The 22,789-nt window shown below is 42.7% G+C and overlaps 1 protein-coding gene across 11 annotated transcripts in view; it reads right to left on the reverse strand.

Moving 5' to 3' along the window:
* The window catches only part of NFIA (nuclear factor I A), a 775,047-nt gene that overhangs the window by 154,036 nt on the left and 598,222 nt on the right, over nucleotides 1-22,789 (reverse strand). For all 11 annotated transcript variants that reach the window (XM_085602454.1, XM_085602465.1, XM_085602464.1 and 8 more), the window contains exon 5: nucleotides 5,308-5,425. In XM_085602454.1, coding sequence (XP_085458580.1) covers nucleotides 5,308-5,425 — 118 coding nt within the window. The remainder of the gene's footprint in view (nucleotides 1-5,307; nucleotides 5,426-22,789) is intronic.

Consider the following 22,789-nt stretch of genomic DNA (forward strand, 5'->3'; position numbering starts at 1 on the left):
ACACTGCATACTGGGATAATTCTCCCTCCTTCTTTGCAAAAGAAAGCACTTGATGTGGAGAGAAGATGTTACATTTTGTGATTGCATGAGGCTAAAAGTAGGACATGTGACTCCAGCTACTGTTAATTCCGAGTGAATTTTGAGTGTGACCGTCATCAATTAGAACATATTTGGAGGATTAATGAAATGTACATTTAATGTGGTGATATTTGTGTGGAAAGTGTGAGCAGCAGATTATCAGTCTGCCTTTGAAATACATTGGATATAATTGTCACATCTGTATCCAATGAATCTATCATGTTTACATAAAACGTACGCAGGTCATTGGCCAATCATCTTGAGGAAGTTTCTGGAAGCGGGTGAAATGTTGGTTAGGCTGTGGAGTCTGCTGTGGAGTCTGCTGACATGTCTTTTGAATCCCTTTTTGCCTGAATAAATACAGAAGGATTAATTTTCAACACACAAAGTTGACACTTTGTTTTGTAAGCCGTTGGGTAGGGCATAACTAAGAGGACATTTCAGAGGCACAGGTTTCTTTTTTTTTTTTGTAATACATTCTTCATGAGAAAGGGGTACACTACTATAGTTGTTGTGACACATCTCATAAAAGAACAATAAGAGGATAAGTCCATGTATACAGATTTGCGTTATGCATACCTTTAGAATGGCGAAGATAACATGCATAAAGTTGTAATGTAATATAAGGTGGATTTGTAGAGCGCTGCTTGTCACCCATGAGGGTATCTAGGTGCTTTTTTGTTAAATAGTGACTATAACATCTATAATTCAAAACAAGGAGGGGCGGGAAAGGTATGTATTGGAAAGAATATTCAGAGGTGAAAGTTAACCATGGACCTATGTATATAAGGTAATATTAAATAACAACATCTTTGAGAAAATCAAGTGGGCCAAATATGCCTATTGTAAGAAACACTCATCGATTAACAAAGTTTTGTTTAGGAAAAGCAATATTAGTTCTAATGACCTTAGACAAAATCATGCAGTAAAAATGTGTTCAACTGTATGCAATTTCATAGTCATTCATGTCAACTTAAGAGCCATGGCTCAAAACTGACCAAATTTGGATGGATTAAATCTTGTGAGATATTGAGATATAGGATTCACAAGATGTCTTTCATTGGGTACTCGCCCACACTCGTGTATATCTATTTGCCTATAAACTATCTCCATATTGAAACCAAAGTTTTTAACCAAATGTTAATTATGTAAATGACATGTTCCCAAGAGGCACCATGTAGCAGTTCAGTTAACCATTCTTCTTGTGTGGGTATAGTTGCCATTCACATGTGCTAGTATGAAAAACGTGGCTACAGCTACTGATATTGCTATCCATCTAATTTAGTGATTGGTCAGCCCTATTATATCAATTGTGTCCTGATTAAGGCCTAAGAGAGCAGATGGGAGAATTGGGGCGTCATAGGAGTTTGACATCAAAGCCAATTTGTCAGACCAGTATTGGTCCAGCTTAGGAGAGTGCCACATAGAAGGCGTATAAATAAGTTGCATCTCAGTTGTTTACAACACCAGCATTTTGAATGAGTCAGGAGGCTTGCATTACACATTTTTTGTGGGGCTCAGTACCAACTCTATACGATGTTGAAGTATTGGAACTTCAGTCATGCCTTTTCAATGTTGAGTAATGTGAGCCAGTCCTCTTCTGTACACTCTCGACCCAATGAATCCTGCCAGAACATTTTAATGGTTGACTCAGCTGGTTTTGAAAATAAGTGTTCTGTAACAGTGTAGAATCCTGATGATACCCCCCTCAAATCCTGATTCATATTGGACATTCCTGTAATAAGACAGAGGAAGGACCTACTCATCAAGCAATATGGCAGCTACAGGAGAAAGTTAACCTTTAGGTTTTTTTTGTACATCATTCCAGTTTTCCAACATGACTCCAACCACACAATTATCTAGAGTCTTTGGCAGTGACCTGCAGGCACATACTTTGTAGATGTCCTGTATACTGTTCAGCACATTGCTTTCTGATGCTGCCGGTGCATATGGTGGTTAATTTGTGAAAGTTGGTGCGCTGACAAATAGCAGTGTGTGTGAGGGAGTCATAGCCAACCAGATGCAGTGTAGTATGCGGTTTGAACTGTTTCAGTCTCTTCCAATATAGATGCTTTTATGTACCTGTCAGTCCGTGTCAGGGAGGATTTGTGTGTTAATACGGACAACATTCTGAACAAGCCACTGAACGTAGTTGCTACTGTCATTTTATCTATCTGCATCCTCCCCTACATGGATGGACTCAGTTGCGTCCATCGTAGTCATTATGCATTCATATTATCAAAGGGTTCAGATTTGTGTTCTATCATCCTCTGTTTATCAGCACTCGTACTTATTTTAGGTCTTCCAGGACCCATGTCATATCCACAGAAGCAGACTTTGGTAGTGTAACATGTCATAGGCAGTATTTCGCATTTGTCCCAGTGATTTTATATCCAGAAAATAAGGAGAAAGAAGTGAATTATCGACATCTGTACCAGTAAGGGAGTCACAGTAAGGGAGACGAGTATATAATCTGCATATGGAAAAGTTTTCATGTGGCCTATAGAGAGTTGTGTACCATAATGTAATTGGAGGTTCGTATTATTACTGAAAGAGGTCGTAACGTCAGGAGGAACACAAGGGAGAACAATAGACAGCTTAGTCATGTCCAAATTCTCACTGCAGATGGTTGTGACAGAAACAATCTCCAATTATCTTGAGCAGTGGGGGTGTCAATTACCCATTTTACTTTTGATATGAAGTCTTGGCCAAGTCACACTCTTTCAATGGTGAAAAAGAAGTAGGGACAGTCAATGCAGTCAAAAGCCTTCTCCGTGTCATAGTAAGGAGCAATAACCTTGACTGGTTAGTCCGAGTTTGCCAGTGTAGATGCAAAAGTCCCTGTATGTGGATCTGCAAAACCCACTTGCCAGTCATATGTTATGTTATAACAATATATATAGCGCACTAATACCCGTGGGTGTCTAGGCGCTTCCGGTCTTCCAATACTGTGTCAGGGCAAACTAGTTTCTGAAAAGCCATGTCTTGAGTAGCTTCCTAAAGTCAAGCAAGGAGGAAGTCCTCCTAAGATTAAGAGGAAGGGAGTTCCATTCCTTGATAGTATTGTAGCTGAAACTCCTCCCCCCTCCCCCAGTGGTTCCTTTTAAATCTGGAGGTGGGCATCAGGTAGGCATTGGCAGAGCGTAGTGGTCTATTTGGTGTATACCAACTAAAGGAATCCCACAGAAATTGTGGTCCTTCTCGGTGCAGTGCCTTATGTGCAATGCAGAGAGCCTTAAATTTAACACGCTGACCAACCGGGAGCCAGTGCAATTCCTGAATCCCTGATCTAATGGAATGGTATTTGGGAACATCCAAAACTAGTCTAGCGGCGGCATTTTGTACCGCCTGTAACCTTCTGAGTAGATTGGATTGTAAGATTTTAGCTAGGATCTTAATGTCAATCTTTATTGAAGATATGGGTGATTTCTGCCATACTCTGAGGGGTCTTTTCCATCTTTTGTTATTTTTGAGTTTACGGTCTTGTTAGAAATTCACAGCAGGGATCCGATATATTCTGCTTCTTTGTGTCGCATACAGCATTGGTGTAAATGAGAGGATGGCATACTGCACATCAACTGGACACAAAGAGTCAATGTCTAATGCCATGCCCTGTGGACTGGACATACAAATATCTCTCATCAGGATGTAAGAATCTCAAAACATATGTGCAGCCATAGTACTTGAAGAAGTAAGTCTATGGTATAACATTGGTCAATTAAGTCTGATTTGCAAAGAAACAGCAACTACTAGATTTCAGTCACCTCCTGTTTATCCACTCTTGGGGGTTGAACCATGTCAGAAGTCTTGAGATCCTAGAAAGGAAGAGGTGTTTACAGGCATTATGAGGGGAGTCCGATCCCACCGCCAGTACCAAGTCAAGGCTCTTCAGAGTTGCGAAAATATATCTTCCTTTGGGGTCAGTTGAAGTTTTACAAATCTAATGTGGGAGGGATTTTATAATGAGAACAGCAACACCACATTTATTAGTAAGCCCAGAATGAATACTTTCTGTATCCAAACAGGTGTTTTCACAGCTACTTCTGATCACTAAGCTCACAAAGTCACATTGCAGTTTCAAGGATTCAGATCCTGGCAGATGCGTTTCCCACAAAGTCAGATCTTTTGGTATGTAAATTGTGGAGTACTTTTTTGCTTTGTACGTAATTATTTTAGCCATTCATCTTTAAGGAATAAATTATCAGTGGTCTGGTTGTAAATTGTCAAGGGGTCATGTTAGTGAAGCGTTTTCCATTCTACTAGTCCTGTGTAAGGGGTGGATGGTGTCATCTGGCTGTACTAGCTTCTGCTCGCTGCAAGATGCAGTGTCCCCTTGTCCGTTTCAAGGGAAAATGTCCTAGGAGGTGAACAGCAATGCAATGCTTTTATTTGCCCATTTAGTAATGTAAATACCAACTGGTTCCCCAATATGACTACTGATGATTGATGTTGCCACTGGCAGGTTCAGTTTGAGTTTTGTTTTCTGTATTGCCCTAGAGTACATCTCTCCCATTGTCCCTATGCATGCTCTGGAACATCTCGCCATCACCGGCTTACCATGCAGAGGCCCCACACCCTGTCAGATCGCCTGCATCCCCTCCTCACCAGTCTGCACTCACTATTGGCCTCAACAGCATGTACAGAGGCTCCAACGAGCAGTGTTTCCAGTCAGACATGGGAAAATACTCCTCTCTTCTGTCAGATAGATTGATACAGCTGAGAAGCCACAATTCCCAATCACTCAAATATAGTGGTGCGGGGTGAAGGTTCAACGTTGCCAATGCGTGAGAGGATTCCATAGTTGTCACAATATAATATGCGCGGCCATTATTAAACGCATGTTCAATATTTATTTATGGTGATTGTCCTCAGTGAGCAAGGACAATGCCCGTGAAATGCAATGGTCCACAGGACACAATAACAGAGCGGCCATCTTTGATGCAGCCATACTCCGCCTCCAGTGGTACCGCTTTCATTAACAAACATCCATTGCAAGGGACAGGTTACCTGCCTGGTTAAAAGCAAGGTTGTATGATGTTTAATTGGGCCTCTTTAAAACAGTGAAGGAGAAGGAGAGGATTCATGCAACTCCACAACTGCCTCCTTGCCACCACCAGTGCATCCTTCCACAATGTAAAACAAAACACTCCTAAGCTACATCAGCTCTGACAAATAATGTTTCCATAGGTGCAATTAGCATAACATCAAAGGCAGTGTCGCGTCAGTTACCTGGTAGAGGACGTGCTAGGTAAGGACCTCCGCATTGCTCCGGGGCTCATACTGTAATACGAAGAACTTTCCAAATCTGAAAGGGAGAAATTGGGACCAGTGCCCGCAGCTATCGGAGCTGAAAGAAGAAGAGAACAGAAGCTAAGTAAGTAGGCAGCCTTTGCTGTTTCGATAGGATGACTTACCGGGCCTGCTCTGACTGATGCAGAAGATGCAATGCTGTACAGACAATACACAGTAGTCTTTTAGTACAAACATGTCTTTGCTTTTCCACACATGGATACATTTCAATCCCAACGACACATAAAAAAGAAACAAAGGACTGCCAAGCTCGTTCAATGAAAACTAAACTTTATGCTTAAATTACAGTCACAAGAATGAATTTAACCTAACCCTGGCTTGCTCTATGTTATTCTTATGCTACGCATTCATTATTTAGTCTTGTTCTTGCAAAACCACCATTTATATTATGATATTCCACACATTTATTTATTTTAACTGGGCTCCTACGCCATTTTGACCTGGGTCACCAACCATAATATCTTGGTTTTCCCAGAAATGTTTTCTACAATGTCTCTTTTCAGGGATTTAAATGCCCCATAACATCCTCAACTTCTCATCCCCCAGGTTGTACATGTATAGATTCTTGATCCCATCTCACAGGACCTGTGGTAAGAACTATCCCCCACTGTAGCAGCTGCTCTCTGGACTTTCTCCAATTGTGGAGATGTGGCCTCCAGAACAAGACCTATGGCTTCAGCTGTGATGTCACCGGTGAGGTGTACCGTGCCATGATTCTACTTACTGCACAATGTACTCATATTATAGTTTCCATACATTATACCGCCAATATCCTTCTACGGTCTTATGCTGTAAACGTCCTCAATATTTTTGCATCCTGAATGCGCGTTCATGCATTTATCTGCATTGGCCCGTTAGTTTCCAATTTCCATTACACCCATACAACTTTTCATTAAAATAACTGGATCTGCTTTTTTCATTCCCTTCTTGGACATCCACCCTATAAAATGCAAGCAACCTACTAGCCCCTACACAGGCTAGAAATAAAGGAGCTTGCTAAGAAAGAATTTTAGCATGAGTGGACAGCCAACTGAATGATGTATTTAACAGAGTCGACTTAGGTGACAACACAGTACTACCTTCACAAGAGGTTTGCAAGCGCATGGGTTAAGCATGAGCTGTTCAGCTTGCATGTGATTGGCTGATGGGTACAATACCTGCACAAGTTCCATGGATAGATTGAACACAGCTGATTGATCACAAAGTCTGGTTGAAAATTGACAGGGTGTTTGGAATGTTATGGGGAAGCTGAGACTACACTCCAATCGGTAAAGCTGACCATTCATTGAAGGAGAAATCCTACACTTGGGTGGCATTAGGTGGTTGTTGGGGCCTTAAAACTCCCTGTAGGGAATGCAGTAGCTTCATGTTCCACATTTCACAGCTGAGCTGGTGCCACCACTTGTTGACTGAACCAGAACTTATTCACCTGGCTATCAAATGTCAATTGTATGGATTGTGCAGTTGTAACTGCGCTCCGTAGCAGAGAAGAACGCCTGCTGCAGCCCGAGCAGGCACTAAATTAGTACAAATGCAAGCTCAGGAAAGAGGGACCCGCAGGATGAGATACAGTGACAACTGGAGATTGTCAGGGTGGTGGCTAGAACTGTGTTTGTGTCAGTGTGTCAGAGAAATGCCCAATAGCATATAGATTGATACTACTATTTACACAGCTTGCTCTCCAGTACTGAATGATATGGACAGGATTCTAGTCTGGTTCTGTGCTTTGGCCAACAGGTGTGGTGTTTAAATTGTATTCGACCTCTGCGGAAATGTGTAGGCAATCTCAGAAACTAAAGCTTGTATAACTCGTATTATAGCATGAGTGCTGACGCCTGCTTCCATCGCAATATTATTGTAAAGTACCTCCTACAAGAGCCACAGACCCTAGCTGCATGAGTGTTCCCAGTGCCCATTTCATTTCCACCTCTCCAGGGTGCCCAGTCAGCTCCATCGCTCAATACACTCACCTCCTCTCATCACTTTCTCTTAGTTCTTTTCTTACCTCCATCTATATGGGCCAATCCTCGTCAAACCTTAGTATCATTTTCCCCACCAGAGCAAAATTTCTAATTCTCACAGCTCAAATACTTAAAGTTTCCCGTCATGCTTTTTCATTCTCCGTTCTCTTTATCTACTATTCTCATTTCTCAGATCTGTCTCTTCAAGTTTCCATTCCACCTATTTTTTTCAGTTTTCTGTCACCTTATTCAATCCATGTTCCTCTTATCTCCACTTGTATCTCATTTTCTTTTCCCTCTTGCTTCATTGTACCAGCTGCACTCACCTCTAATTATCTGCCTCTCTCTATCTTCTTGTTGTTACAGTTTCCCTTATGTCTTCCTCAAATCACTGCTTAAGATCCTACTTCTCATTAGCCTTCACATTATCCTTTTCCTTCTTTACCTCGGTCTTTCTTCCTAGTGCCCATGTTCCATTTTTAATTCCGTTCCTTCCTTCTCCCATCTCTAGTTTCATTTCTCCACTCTTCAAATTCTGTTAATCTAACCTCTTTGTAAAACGAATCTGTTTTAGTGCCTATCATGGTTTTTTTGTGTTCCACCATGTGTCCTTTAGGTAATTGTCCTATGCTTATCATTTTTTTTTTGCTTCAATTTTACGCCTGCTCATTTTTAATTGTATGGCAATATGCGAATGGAGAAATGACTTTGCCTCTGCGCCAGCACTGTAAACAAATGCAGGCTCAGAGGCAGCCTGAAAGTGTGCCACAAAAAGGTGGAGGGAGGAAAGGTGTACCAATGGACCCACCAGACATAACCCTGCAGGCAGGCGCAGTCCCTTACTGCACTAGCCTGCAGGATGATTTCTAACCCCTCTTTAAAATGCAGACGGGTTACTGCCTGCACACAAACACACAGAGCATCTTTGAAGCAGATGCTCTGTGTTTCACTGAACTACCCCAAAGGCAGTGTGAGTGCGCGGCTGCCCTGGAGAGAGCGCACTCATTGTAAGCATGCACAGTGTGCCCTATATGTAATACAGGCCCAGGAATGCCAGATTTAAAGTCATTCGGTGATATTATTTACATAGCATGTTTATTAAACCCAAAAAATAATCTTATTTTTCCACATGCACATGCTGCATGCCCTCAGTGTATTGCTGAAGGTGTTGGCTTTATTCACTTGGTATGGTAATGTCCTGTACTCACACCTTAATGGTATAACGAGATACATTTCAATAATGAAGCCACAGATAGAAGTATTGTAGGCCTGGGCGGTGAACTTCGCTCCGTTCGCGGAGTTTTCTGCACTCCACGGAGCTCGCGGAGTGCAGAAAGCTCAGCTTCGCGATGTGCAGCTGAGTTTTTTCCCCGCTCGCAATCGTGAATGCTAAGTTCGCGATCATAAGCTGCCACTCGGGTAGAATTTCTACCCGAGCTGCAGGAATACCAGCACAAACTGCAGTTCGCACTGCACTCCGCCACTCGCAGAACTTCGCAGAGTTTTTTGTAACTTCACGGAGTTTCGTGTAGCAAGACTTCACGAACTACGCCCAGGCCTATAGTAGTTACAACTTTAGTGGCATGTCCCAGCACAAAGGTGAATGCTGTCACAACTAGACTCATAGATTTGCCACTAATACTAATGAAGCGCCAAATTGCTATGTGTTGGAAAGCCCCAGATCAGCCTCGCCTATGGGGTTAGCGGAAGAAACTGCTCAAGTGAGCACAATGTGAGACAGCGATACTGAGAAAAAATGTCAAATGTAGGTTGAAGAAGCAGGACTTTGCACAGTCTTGATGGATGGAAATAGCCAGCTACTCCTCCCTCTTGAGGAAGTCGACGATGAGGGGCGCTAGAGAAATATAATTTGTCCTCTAGTTGGTTTCTTGTACTGTAATGGATAGCGATATGGTTGGTTGTGCTGGTTTGCTGCTCTGTGCCCTCTCGCTTGGCTCTGTCTTTGTAAAGTAATTACTGAGATGGGTCTCTAGTGGAATTTAGTTGTTCATAGTTGTATTTTGTTTTCCTTTCCTTTTTAATTTGTAGTGCTTTTATTTTCCCTTTTACTATAAAGGTTGCAAATGGGTAGCATGCACATATACAATTTGCATTGTGCATAATGCTTGTCAATTCCTTTGCTTGCCTATGGTTATCGACAACATCGTGACTATTACAAGCTGCTATGTCTCAGGGAGGGAAGGAAAGGATTGCTTATGTAGTCATTTTCAAAAGTGGTAACTGTAATGAAGACCATGAATCTGACTGTATCAATATGCTGGTTTGGGAAGTCTTCAAAATAAAAATATTTATAAAAAAAAAAACACAGCGTGTGTGTTGCTAAGTCAACCCTCAGCTGAACGCAGCTTCCTTTTGAGGAATGTGAGCCTGCATGGAGAGAGACAATGTACACATTTGGGAGGAATAAACTAGTCCTTGTAAATATGGGCGCCCCACATTGTGAGTTGGGTCTAGAGAGATTTTAAAAGCAGACAGGGGTGGCTCCTCCATGTGAACCGAGGAGCGTCGCCCCACTGCTTACTCGCAGTGCGAGAGGCAGAAACATAAAATGCAGCCTACATAGAGAAAATGGCCTCCCCATAGACGCCTGTGGGGTCAGTGTCCCAGCCAATCACAACGCAGCCATTGCAGCATTGTGATTGGTTAGGAGAGGGGAGGGAGGCTGCCTGTGGCTGCTTCCTGTTTAGACGGACAAGGCGGGACGGGCTGGCAAATGCAACGGTGAGTTAACTTTTTAAATTAAACATCCATCCCCCAGGAGCTCCCCTCCCCGCGCGACCCACTTCCCGCTACCCCGCCTACCCCACCCGCGAGTCATACCGGCCACGACTTAGTGCAGATAAGGTCACTAGCCCTTAAGCGTCTCACAATTTAACTTTTTAAAGAGCTGTGACAGCTCTTTAAGGGAATTTCTTACATCAGGGTTCAACACACAAACCTAAACTACTACCCCGTCTCATGACTATCCAAATGAAAAGTAAAAGACAATTACATTCCGACAGTAGGCGATATGACTATGTCAATTCTATTTAATCACATTTTTAACTAAACCATGAGTATCGTGAGAGCTATTGTCATGATCATATGATAATAAAAGAAGCAAACAGAGCACTTTTATTTAAAAGTCTATTTTTCTAACAAATTCCCCCACAGTTATCTTTGGGCACTATACAAAAAATTAAGCAATGAGATACCAAAAACAAAATATGGTAGAGATAACAAATGAAAGACAAGATGACTTAATGTCGGTTCATATTAAGAACCAGAGCTTAATTCAGGAAGAAGTGGAAAAGTGAGGTTTTTACTTGTCTGTTGACAAAAAGCTGGGTCTGAAATCCACTGATAGAAAGTTGCAATAGCAGTTCCACCTGAAAAACACATGCTAGGTTTTGTCGTAACTTTGACTAAGTGGATATCCCAGTAATATCTATCCAAACTATACTTCTTTTTATAATTTAAAATGGTTAGAGACATCAGTGGTAAAGTGGCTTGGAAATGCTGATGGTTCCTTTATGTTTGTCAATAGCTACAAATTTCTACTGTCCTTCTCTTCTTTGGTCATCGTCGAGTTTCAGTATGTTATATAAACAGAGATTTCTTTTGAAGTTATGTTAATTGAATAATATCCTTCCGTACATAGCTAATAAAAATATAAAACACATTAGCAGTTGCAGCACATGTGAAGGGGTGATTTTGAGCTTGGCAGATTACCGCCACAGATACCGGGTGTATCTGATTGGACCCGTGTTTTAAAAGTACACAATGCTCTGTTTTAGTGGGTAGGGACACGAAAATAGGGAAAAGGCATTTTTTGATAGCTATCCCACTATGAAATTTATATCTGCTTTTAAAATTTAAACACATCGGAAATAATAATTAAAAGCAATCAATGTGAACGTAATTCACAGAAATAAAAATTAAAGTGCTTCTTTCCCCTCCTTTAATGTTTTTATTGGAGTATGACACAATTAAGTTTAGGAAAATTAACTAAGTTTATCGATTTCTGTTTTAGACCAGAGAATCCCAACAGCAGCTACATGAAGCTGTAAAACTGATGAATTTTCGTGAAAAAAGAAACCTTGGTAAGTAATTTGTGTAAAAGGTTACACGGACATGGACTGCTATAATTCAAACACCACTGCAGATAGCAGAATGCTGCTGCGTGAGCAGTTATGGCCGAGAAAAATGGCCATGCTGCAGGTAGTCTGCCCTGTACAGAAATCGATCATATAGTTTTGCTGCAGAATCTAACACACGCTTTTCAGAAATTGTTTGATAAATTTAGGAGATTTTGCTGGTCTGTTACTCTTTGCTTAAATCGTATAAAGCAAAATTTTGAAACCTATCTTAAATCTCAACATAGCTCAGAAATGAATGAAAATCCGTGCATGTGAGCAATACAATATTATCAAATGTAATAAAAAAAACTTCACATAAACATATTTTAGTTACACAGTTTTCTTTTTTTTAAATGTGTTTATTGGTTCCGGTCAGCATTGAACATGAATACACATTTTAGTACATCACATTTATACAGAAGATGAAATTTTATCACAGTGTATACATAATGAAAAAAGCAATCTTTTGCTACTGTATTTGGGGATACCATTTATATGGCATTTCAACTCTTTATTCCCGACTTGACGCAATGTGCCTTAAGTGCACTACAATACTATACAGTGGAGAAGTGTGGCTCAATGGTTAGAGCGGCAGACCCTGATGCAGAGTTCTGGCCTGGGACCAGAGTTCAATCCCCCGCCTCGGCGGGTCTTGGATTCAATTTCCTCGGACCTGTTAATTCTCGCCTCGGTGCCTATTCTAATCATGGGTCCCACGCTGCAACTCTGGGCAATAGCTTGCTTAATCTCCACAACGGCCCCAGCAGCGCTGGGATGCCTGGCTTCACCATGGGGGTGCCCAGGAGTGGACATTTCACAGGGAAAGGCCAGGAAGGGTTCCACAGCAGTATGAGTAAAAAGCGCCAGGATACCCCCGTTGGGGGTGGCAGTGCGCTATACAAGTACATTTACATTTTACATACCAGAAAAAAACGTTTCTTGGGTATTCTTATTCCATCAATACTCTATATTTCAGTTACACAGTTGGCGTTCTCCAGAAGACCCCACCACTCAATGCTTGTGTAAATGGTGCATTTTATTGTGAGCATGCTGGCTAAAAGTGCAAGATAACCCAATTGATGCTGGAGTGGTCTAGTTCTGGTAAATAACATTTCCATGTACTTTGCTATCCAGTGCTTTCTTCTGACCTATCTGTGAGAGCCAACTACTATATAGGAGTGACTGAGGAGTGAGGACCTATTGGGCACAATACTCTTAGTGAAAAGGATACTATGAAAACACTTTGCCAAAATGAGTACTGAAAAGTAAAATTCAAAATGGAGCCCAGAAAGTAAAATAAAGTAAAGAAAGTAGCCCTTGTTGGTATAATGCAGATCACTTACACATGAATACGCACCGGTAAAGTCTGATAGGGGCAGCCTTTAGTTATAACATATTTGCAACATTAGTGAAAGGCACATTTAAGCAATGATTTGTGAAAAGTAGGAGCAGCACACTGCCAGACTCCTTTTCAAGTGTTTTGGGTAAAATTGACTCCAAAGATTCTTAGAATTTGATGTCTTAGGTCTGCTGGAATGAGCACGCTCCACTCTAGAAGGGGAACCCCTCAGAGCTCGTAACTATGAATTAGGCACGAAACCACCCAAGGGGAGAAGGAATTCCACGCTCAGTGATAAAGACCTTCAGAGCAAGAATACATTCTCCATTGTCGGGGAGGTGGCATCTCCATGTTTCCCACAAATTCACACAGAAGAAAGTTTGTTCCTCACTCATCGACTCCAAACTCTAAAATGAATATTGAAATGTTCTTGTAGATTTCTGCTCAACAAATCATTTGTAAGTGACAGCGTTATGTTTGCTCCGCTGGTAGCTTACAATGTTCTACTTTGGTTAAAAAAAAAATAGAGAACAATTCGCAACCCCCCAACCCCGTATCTCTCCGCCCACTTCTGCCTCGGTTGTCGCATGTTTGTCTTACCGACTCCTCTCATCTCAAATGAAATCACGCAAATTTTAATCATCTGAGTTCTCACCAGTGATCATTAATTACCCGTGGAATAAAAAACACTCTTTCCTTCGAAAGTTGCTCACAACGTAGTCTGTGAGGCTTCTCCTTAAATATCTACCAGAAGATGTGACCAGTGCAGTGTCTAATATATTGCTTAAAAGGCTAGTAAAATAATGCAATTATCCTCTTTTTCATCTTTTTAAAGATTTCACATCACGATGCCTGGTATGAAGGTAGTTCAAGCATGCTTATGTTGTAAAGATGTCAATATTTTTCCAGATTCATCTAAGTCTTGACCCCGGTCACTGTTTGATGGTGATTCTACTTTCAATACATTTGGCTTTTGTTATTTCTTTCTGACCATTTAAGAATTTTTCCAGCTATTTTTTTATTGAATACCATAGACCAGGTTTCTATGTCTTCATGACTATTCTTCGAGTCCTACTGTGAAATAATGTCATAGATTCCCTAAGCTGGTAGGAATGCTTTTCTTGCCACCTCATTGCCTGCACATTTAGCAGACATGTCCCCAGCAGAGGGCCCATTTTTTATAGCATGCATTTGCATCTCTGAGTCACAGTGGAAGTCTCACTTGCATCCAAATGGTATCAGGTAGGTACTTCCCAAGAGTGATTCACAACTGGGTGGGATATATTTTTTGCTTTCATTATAATCAAAGATACAGTATAGAGAGTCAGGCCTATCACGGCTCATCCTCCTGATTAAGGTTCCCTTTAAGATGCTTGTGACTGGCGGACACAGTTTTAAAGCTTAGTTCAGATAGTTTATGGACTCTTAGCTTCACCTCGCTTTAGTCAGGATGAGTTGTAGTTCTATCCGAATCTGTGCTTCATGCACACTCTGGCACCACAGCCTTTGTACCTCGCGTCACACAGGGTCCTGCATCTTCTCACAGTGAATTCTCTAGACTCCCTGCTCCATCTTCAGGGCTGGCATGCCGTGGTCTGCCTTGCAGTTCCCAAGGAAGGCAAGGCTGCGGAGAAGCCAGCCCAGGCAAGCTAGTGGGAATGAGCACCAGCCATAACTAAAACCCACACAGTCTGCTGGTACACAGAGCTCACCCAGTGCTCCCTACAGCACAGCCTGCTGCTGGGGCAACTGTGATTCACATCTACCCCCGGTTCCTGTGCACCCTGGTACAACTGCGCCTGTCTTTGTACCTGCCACTGCACCTTCTCCTGCTTTCCCTCACAATGCTTTCTCTGCACTCCTTCCCCCCCCCAGTGGGTAATTTGAGAAAAAACAAGCGCAGGGGCTCTCGTCAGGAGGCAGCTAGCAGCAGTCCATTGCTGCTATTAGCGCCGCCTATGTCACAACTAGCTACTAACCATGAAACACTACAAGTGGGTAGAGGATGTGGAGTAACGTCCAGAGCTGCCGACTTTGGAGCTGAGGAACCAGGTTTGAGTCTCGGCATAGGCTCAAGGTCCTGTGATTCTGGGCAAATCACTTAATCTCCTAGTGCCTACAAAAAATAAAGGTATCCTTAACTGGTGCTCATGAAAAGCGCTCCAATACCTTTGGGTCGAGTTTGCGCTATAAGCACCGGTGGTGATGATTAAGTGTCGTGCCATCGGCTCAAATTAAGCACTGCTTTCCCCGCCTTCATAGCCGTGGTTCCCTGGGAAGGCACCACAAGAGTAGTGCCAGGCCAGGAAAGGGAGAGGTAAATTGGCATTCGCTGCAACCAGTATTCTGAGAGCCGAGTGCCCCGGCACTTTCTAAAGCTCCCCACAGTTGTCAGAAGGGCAGCAACAAGCTCTGGCAGTGCACGGTGGTGTCACATAAGGTGAGAAAGAGTTTTAAGACTCTTAGGGTGATTGTGTTTGTAAGTGCTGAGTGGAAGCAACAAGGCAAACATCTCATTCATTTGATCTTAGGTCTTCGTTTTCATCAAACAGAATAAAGTAAACTAAATGCACAGGGCAGAGTGTTCGTAGTCAAAGGACGGGATGTCATAGTATACTGATGATACCCAAAATCATAAAAGAAATAACAGCAAACAAGCACTGGCAAAGCAAGAAGTTTGGCTTTAATGTTCCAAATATGCAAACAATAATTGTGCATGCCTGTGTTTGGATGAGTTAGCACAATATTACCAAACCTAATGGCTCTGCAAATGCTTGTGTTGTTGTAGTTCTCTGGCTCTTTCTCAAAGTTATCACCTGCCTTCTTTTCCCACTCACAATTCGGCATGTATTATGCAGGTCAGTGCTATTCCCTGCAAACTACACACTACATTGAGACAAAAAAAAACCTGTCAAAAACAGAAAATATGTGCAATGTTTTGGTTTAGGCTTTGTTATTTATCTCTTGACTGTGTACCTACATCATCATTCCTTAAGCCTACATCCAGTCAAGACTGCCTGCTGCACCAGATTTATTTTGCAGAAAATAAATCCACAAACATAAGTTACTGAATAAGGCATTTAGAAGATGGATGGGCAGCTGATAGGTCGTCACATCATCTACAATAGACAAACAGTGGCAAGGCGCCTGCTACGTATATTTTCGAATAACAAGCTTTATTTAGAACTATTTTCACGGAAGAGCCTCGCAAACACCGGGTCCTTTGAAGCGAGATTGGAGGGTGCTGGGAGGGGAATGCAAGCAGGCTTCGGTTTGCCCACCTGCGAACAAGGCTATAAATGGGAGCTCTGATTAAAACTCGTACTGTTGCCAGATTAACGTCATAAATTAATGATTCATAACTGTCAAGAAAAATAGGAAAACGAACAAAAAACCTCTGAGCCAGCGGAATCAGCATTTTAAGGTTTATTTTGGAAATTTCGTAAATGAGAGCACAGGAAACACACTTAATAGAACTAGCCAGCTGGTATTTTGATTACTTAAATATTTTTTTTTGCAATTGCTTTGATTTAGTTATAAGAAAAGGACGGAATAAAAACTGGGGGAATGCATTAGCAACCTTGCATGGATACAGGTTTATAATATATTCATGTGCAAATGGATTAGACACCAGGAAGAGACAGTATGCTGCTCTAATAAACTTTTTATGTACCTAATAAGTACATAAAACAAATTGAAGCTCGTAGCAGTGAGAGCCAAAATGCGCTGTTAAAAAACAGAAGAGGTCTGACAGAAGCCGTCGGCTGTCATTTTATTAAACAGCCGAAGGCCTCGGCCTTAAGACAAGATATGAAATGTGTGAGGCTCCTTTTGAAATGACTGGCACAGGCTGGTATTGACTCCGTCTCATTATGCGGTGTTCCATTTATAAACATAGCTAACCACTGCCTTTATGGAGACTTGTTGTGCTGCCTTAATAGGCTATCGATCGAGAGCGCGGTTTGAGTGGACTGCACTGGATTGTGCACTGCCTCAGAGGAGGCAAGGTCACCGCACCTGTTCATCCCAGGCCCGCCTGCAGGCTCTAAGCATCATCTTCACGCCCTCCCACCCACTCCCTCCCGAGTCTGTGTGGTATGTTCTTAAAGGCCCCTTTCAACAACTGGGCAATTCCACTGTTTTAATAGTTTTCTGTGGATACTAGCTAAAAAAGCTGCAAACCAAAAACTGCGGTGTAAACAGACAAGAAATAAACAAAAAACATAGAATCAGTAGGTGATGCTGCACCTGGTGGGTACAGCACCCATCGGTATCAGTGATTACAAGGTGGGTATTAGCTCCCAAAACAAGGGACAGCTCAGAAAGAATGAGACCTCAGGGCCCTAATTACGAGTCTGTTGGTCCGAGGACCGCTAGACTCGTCGGGGTGTGGTGGTGGCAGTCCAGCCACCGCCGCACCGGCAGTCTGACTGCCCTATTAGGACTTTGACAGTCGGACCGCCATTGCACCGGCGCAGCGGCCAGTGAACCGCCTTTCCCTGGCGGTCTTGCGGCAGTCCGAAGGCCGCAATATGGTTGGTGGTGCCCTTTGGTACCGCCAAGTATCTTACGACTTTCTTCACCGCCAGGGCTGTGATGGAGGTTCTTCATGCACCGCTATTCAAGGTCCTGTTATTCGCAGTGGAAAGATATAGCTCTCTTAATCAAAACATGGCAAGACAGAAATGCACCTTGGGTAGGACGAATAAAAAAATAGAGGTAAAAAGCGGCTGAATCAGATGCAGTGAACTGAGATAGATGAGACAGCCGTCGAATCCTGAGCACAAAGTGGACATTAAACCCACTCAAAGTTTATATTAGAAATTTTCAAAACAGTTGATTCTTTTATTAATGCCCACTGTAACTGAAGCTTGCTTTCTCAATCACAGACTTTCTATGACTCTGCATCAGATTTTCAATGACTAAATTTTAATAATCTATTCACAATTCAATCTTGACAGGTAAAATGGCTGACAGGTGAGGAGGTCTGGCTGGGAACTCCTGGCTAGCGATTGCCTTTTTGGCCCAAATCCCATACTTTCCACCCCCTCATGGACCCTTTTTCTCACCTGGATCGTACTTGCCTGCGGCCCTCGTCCCGCTAATTCTGCTGTTTCTGAGCTTGAATCTTCGGATGAAATCCAGGATCATCTTTCTGACTGGCGGAAACAGAGTAACATGGCCAATGCCCGGTGGAGCTGCGCCGACAACTATAGGGGAGATTGACTCCGGCTCTCCGCCATGGCAGTCACCTACCCAGTCTGACATCGGGCACAGTTCTCCAAAATCTCCTTGTCTCTTCGCTGCTGTCTCCTTTCTCCCCCTGCCTTCAGACTGATCGTTGATGGTTGGCTGTAGACAGAGCCAGTCTCGTGGAGCTGATGCCTGTTGGAATTCTCCGGATGGCTGTTGAGGAGCTGGGCGGAGGTTCACCCCTCCTGACCGTTCCCCAGCCTTCCGGGTTTCGACTGCTGCGGCTTGCCCTGCCGCCTGCCCACCAGCTCTGCCTTCCAATGAACGACTGGAATGCGTGAGTCTTGTTTCTAGGTCCGGGGGTGCAGTGGCATCGAGTTTCACTGCACTGCGGTGTGATGCCCCCGGGATTTTCATTGCCTTCTGAGCCTGGGAGGCGCGCTCTCCTGGACTGCGCTGTTGCCTCCCTTTCTCTGGGACTGCTGCCCTTGCACCTCAGGCAAACTTCTCCTGACCATCGGCGTGTGGATGAACGGCACTGTTGCCCCCGCGGACCAGAGCCTGTGCACCCGGACGGCCTGTTGGTGCTCGGTATTCTCCAGCCCTCTGCCCTCCTTTGGTGCTGTGACTGCGTCCCCCTCCGGCTCCACTCCGTGGATTCAGCTCTCTCGGCTTTTTGGGCTTTGTGTGTTCCGCCCGTTTGGGATGGTTCTCTCGGTGCCCATGACATGGATCCTCCATTTTGTCGACCTTTGTACCATGACCTGGATCCTCCATTTTGTCGACCGTTGTCCATTCCTCACCCCCGCTGGACTCCATCTGGGCTACCTCCGATCGTTTCTCTATTCCGCTTGACTGCTCCACGTTCTCGCCTGACTGACCCATAATTCTTACCCCCCCTTAGGTCCCCTTCACTCCTCTCACCTATTACGGGCTCCGAATCATGGGTTGCTGAGATTGCTCGGCCATATTCTGGTTTGTTTTTCTTTCACTCTCCTGATCTGCTTTATCCCTTACCCCTTTTTACTTTTCCCTATACCTTCTTTGCCCCTTAGGATGTTTTGTTTTCTGTTTCGCCATGCTCTTATAACGCATAGTACTGTGTAACTTTGTTTTATTAGGTGTTCTTTCTTTGCTATTCTCTAGTAATTCTTGTTTTTACTATGTAACATTGTGCAACTAAAGTTTAATTTTTGTAACTTGCAACTCGCTGTTCCTATGTAAAGCGCTCTGATACCTCCGGGTCTAGCGAGCGCTATATAAAACTCATCAAATAAAATAAATAAATAAAATAAATAGTTTCAGACATTCTTAAGCTTCTTGAATTTCATGTCCGATGGTGCTGTCCCAAAATATTTATTAACTTGATTTGATAAACTCTCTCCAGAGTCCATGCTAGCTATTTTAAAATGAATCAAATCTGGCTATCTTTAAAGCTTTTTCCGCCAAGAATTTATATCGAGCTCATGAATATTTTAGCAACATGCTAACACCCATTCTTAATACATCTATTATCACTGTGTCAGCGCCTCTTGCTTGAAAACACACAATGAATATTCCACTATTGAAAAAAACTACTGTCAGTCTGAATACTCTGAGCAGTTACCATGTGATGTCTCAATTGCTTGCATCAATTAAAAATGTTAACAGGCAAATTCTTCCCATCTGCAGAAAAATATAGCCCTGGACGCAGCACAATCTGGTTTGGGATCACGGAACAGGACAGAGACCACCTTGATTGCAGTGGATGATGAAATTTGAGGGATGCTGCACTAGGGTGGTATACCAACTCTAATCTGATTGGATCCTTCTGCTACATCTCGCATGGTATTTTAAGCAGTAGACTGTATTGATGTGGCATCAGAGATGCAGCTTTAAACTGGATACACTCCTACATGTCAGTCAGGCAGGAAGAAAGTTAGCATTCCAGTCTGAGTTTCAGCCGGTAAATCAAGAGGTTCGGCAGGGTTCCTCAATATTCCCCACTTTATTTAACATCTGTATGGGCCCTCTCGTTAGGTTTATTAGGTCATCTGGAGTTACTGTCATGGCCTACGCGGATGACATTCAGCTAGTAACAAAACTAGACAATCCAAGAGGGGAATCAAAATTACATTGAAATCTTATCTCTTCAATGTCATCTGATGGATGTCGAAAAATATGTTAAAACAGCACTGATGAGACTGAACCTCTAATTTGGAGGGCATACAGTTCAATTTTGGTTGCTAATTGGAGCTCCTTTGAACTAGGTAATCCACCTAGCCCAATTGAAACTGTAAGAAGACTCGGAGTAATGCTGGGTAACTCTGTATCTATGCCACCTAACATCAATAAATTGACTTCAAACTATTTTTACTATCTCAAACGTTTGAAGAAAATCTAGCAATTGTTTTCCTATGGAATGCAGAATGATCACAACTAGATTACTGCAATTCTCTTTATCAAGGTCTACCTCAGGGAGACATTCAGAAACTAAAGTTAATGCACAATATGGCGGCTTCCTCTATTCTTGGTTTAAAAAGATGCACTAAGATGATCTTTGGTTTCAGTTTAAGGCAGTAAAGAAACATAATATGTTAAAATGCCTATATAGTTTTCAGCTGGCTTTTCACCAAAAGGGACATTCTTACATAAAAGGTAAAGTCACTGCCTATGTTCAAATAGAACACGCCGCTTACGTTTGTATGCCTTGACTCTAGTTACATATTTTAAGTTCACTCGTTCTGCTGGGTGGTCATTCTCAGCAGTCAACGCAAATAATGGAACAAGCCGTCTACTCATCTGAGGGCCACACAGGATCAATTGTCATTCAGGAAGGCTTTAAAAAAAATTCTCTTCATTAACAATGGTTGCCTCTCATTTTTAATCAGCTTATTCCATCCACAGCAACATCCCCTGAAGGGTTAAGCACTAGAAAAGCCACCCGTTCGTTTGTTCCTCTTATAAGTGATTGTCCACCTAAAGTCTATCTATGGACACACAAAAAAATTGTGATGGCTTGTCCTCACACACCACCAGCTGTCATGCTTAATCACAGACGCCCTTCGCTCTTCAAAAACCCTGTTTGATGAAGAGTAGGCCTACTCTTTATATTAAAAGAGGCACTTATAACTATTGAACCTGTGATATGAATATGTAAAAACCAATGTGATAAATAAAAAAAACTACCTTTTAATGTGAGTAATATATCACTTGGTATTAAGAACCAGTGTGGAAACTAGGGGAACCAATACCCATCCCCACTTAGACCGACAACATGTTTCTGCCTTTTGGCTCACAAGAGTCTGTGGTATTGTTGAGGACGGAACACGGGATCATTCAGATTGTGCTGAGCTATGCAGTTATTGAAGGACATCTCATGCAGTTTTTAGACTCCACGTGCTCTCAATCTCTCAAACTATTCACGAGCAATAGCTTGGAAAGGGACCGAAAGATGCCAATTTTTCTGTATTTTCCACTATCAAAAATAGCTACAGACAGGAAATACGTTGTTTTCTGTTTGTGTTTATCAGTAGAATAAACCTGTCAGGCTAAATCATAAACAATAACATCTACTACTACTACAAAAACAAACCACAATCAGAAAGGAAAAATACATTTTTTCTCACAAATATTCACTAAAAAGTTGGGAAAACTCTTCGTATTTCCAAGCAGGTCAATGAGCATTTTTCTGTTATTCAATTTGCAGACAAATCTACTGTCAATACTTTTTTCCTATTCATACAAAGCTGTAAGCATAGGAAAACAAGTCTTAGCAAAACCAAGAAGTTTGTTTAGCAAATTATTGCAAGCAAATACCACAAACTGAAAAAAAGAAAACATGCAACCATATATATGTGGACACAATATGCTTGCAAAATGTTTTTTTTACATTAAACACATTCTCTGATGTGGCTGTTTTACTCATGTTAAGCTTTTTGTGTTGTACAATGCTTTTTAATATTGTTATTTGTGAAAAAGACACAAACAAATCACCAATAACCAATCACTCAAATTGCAGGCAGCTACAATTTTGTATAACCAATTTCAATAAGGAGATGAAAAATAAATCACCATCTCACCTGGCACTTGCTCTGCACTGAAGACAAATAACTGGGACCGTATCACAAAATGTGCCCCAGGGGGCGCAATGGGCATGTGAGCCTGATTTGCGTCCCAGCGAGGCACGTTGGCATTACAGAAGGGACTACAGACGCTTGTGTGCGCCAGCGCTTTCTCAAGAGCATTCCCTTATTTGCATGGAGGCATGGCCCTATGCGAATGAGGGTATCACTTTACCTCTGCACCCGTGCAGTATTACAGACGCAGAGGCAAAGAAGCTGTCAGGAGGCACACTGTCAAGGCGCCACCTCATGGTAGCCCTATGGAGGGGGCAAAGGTGGTCCTATGGACACCCCAGATATCCCCGTGCAGACAGGTGCAGTCACTCACTGCCAGCCGCGGGCCGTGCAGGTAAGAGCGGTGGGGCTGGGTGGGGGGAATTTTGACAGATGACGAAGAAAAATGTATTATTTAATAATTTTCCCTCGTGGTCGTCTGTCGAATCCCCCACCACCCGGCCCCACCGCTCCCACCAGCATGGGCCACAACTGCTCACTGCACCCGCTTGTAAGGGGACCTCTCTCTCCTCTTGTAAGTGCAGGCAGGTTGTCGCCTGCACAGAGAAACATGCAGCTTTTTAACAGCTGCTCAGTATGTCTCTTGAATGTCTCTCGAGTTCGCCGCTGCCCTGAGGGCAGCGCATTCCACATGATAGGGCACACTTTTCC

The sequence above is a fragment of the Triturus cristatus genome, chromosome 4_2 (assembly GCF_964204655.1).
Source record: "Triturus cristatus chromosome 4_2, aTriCri1.1, whole genome shotgun sequence".
Lineage (NCBI taxonomy): Eukaryota > Metazoa > Chordata > Amphibia > Caudata > Salamandridae > Triturus > Triturus cristatus.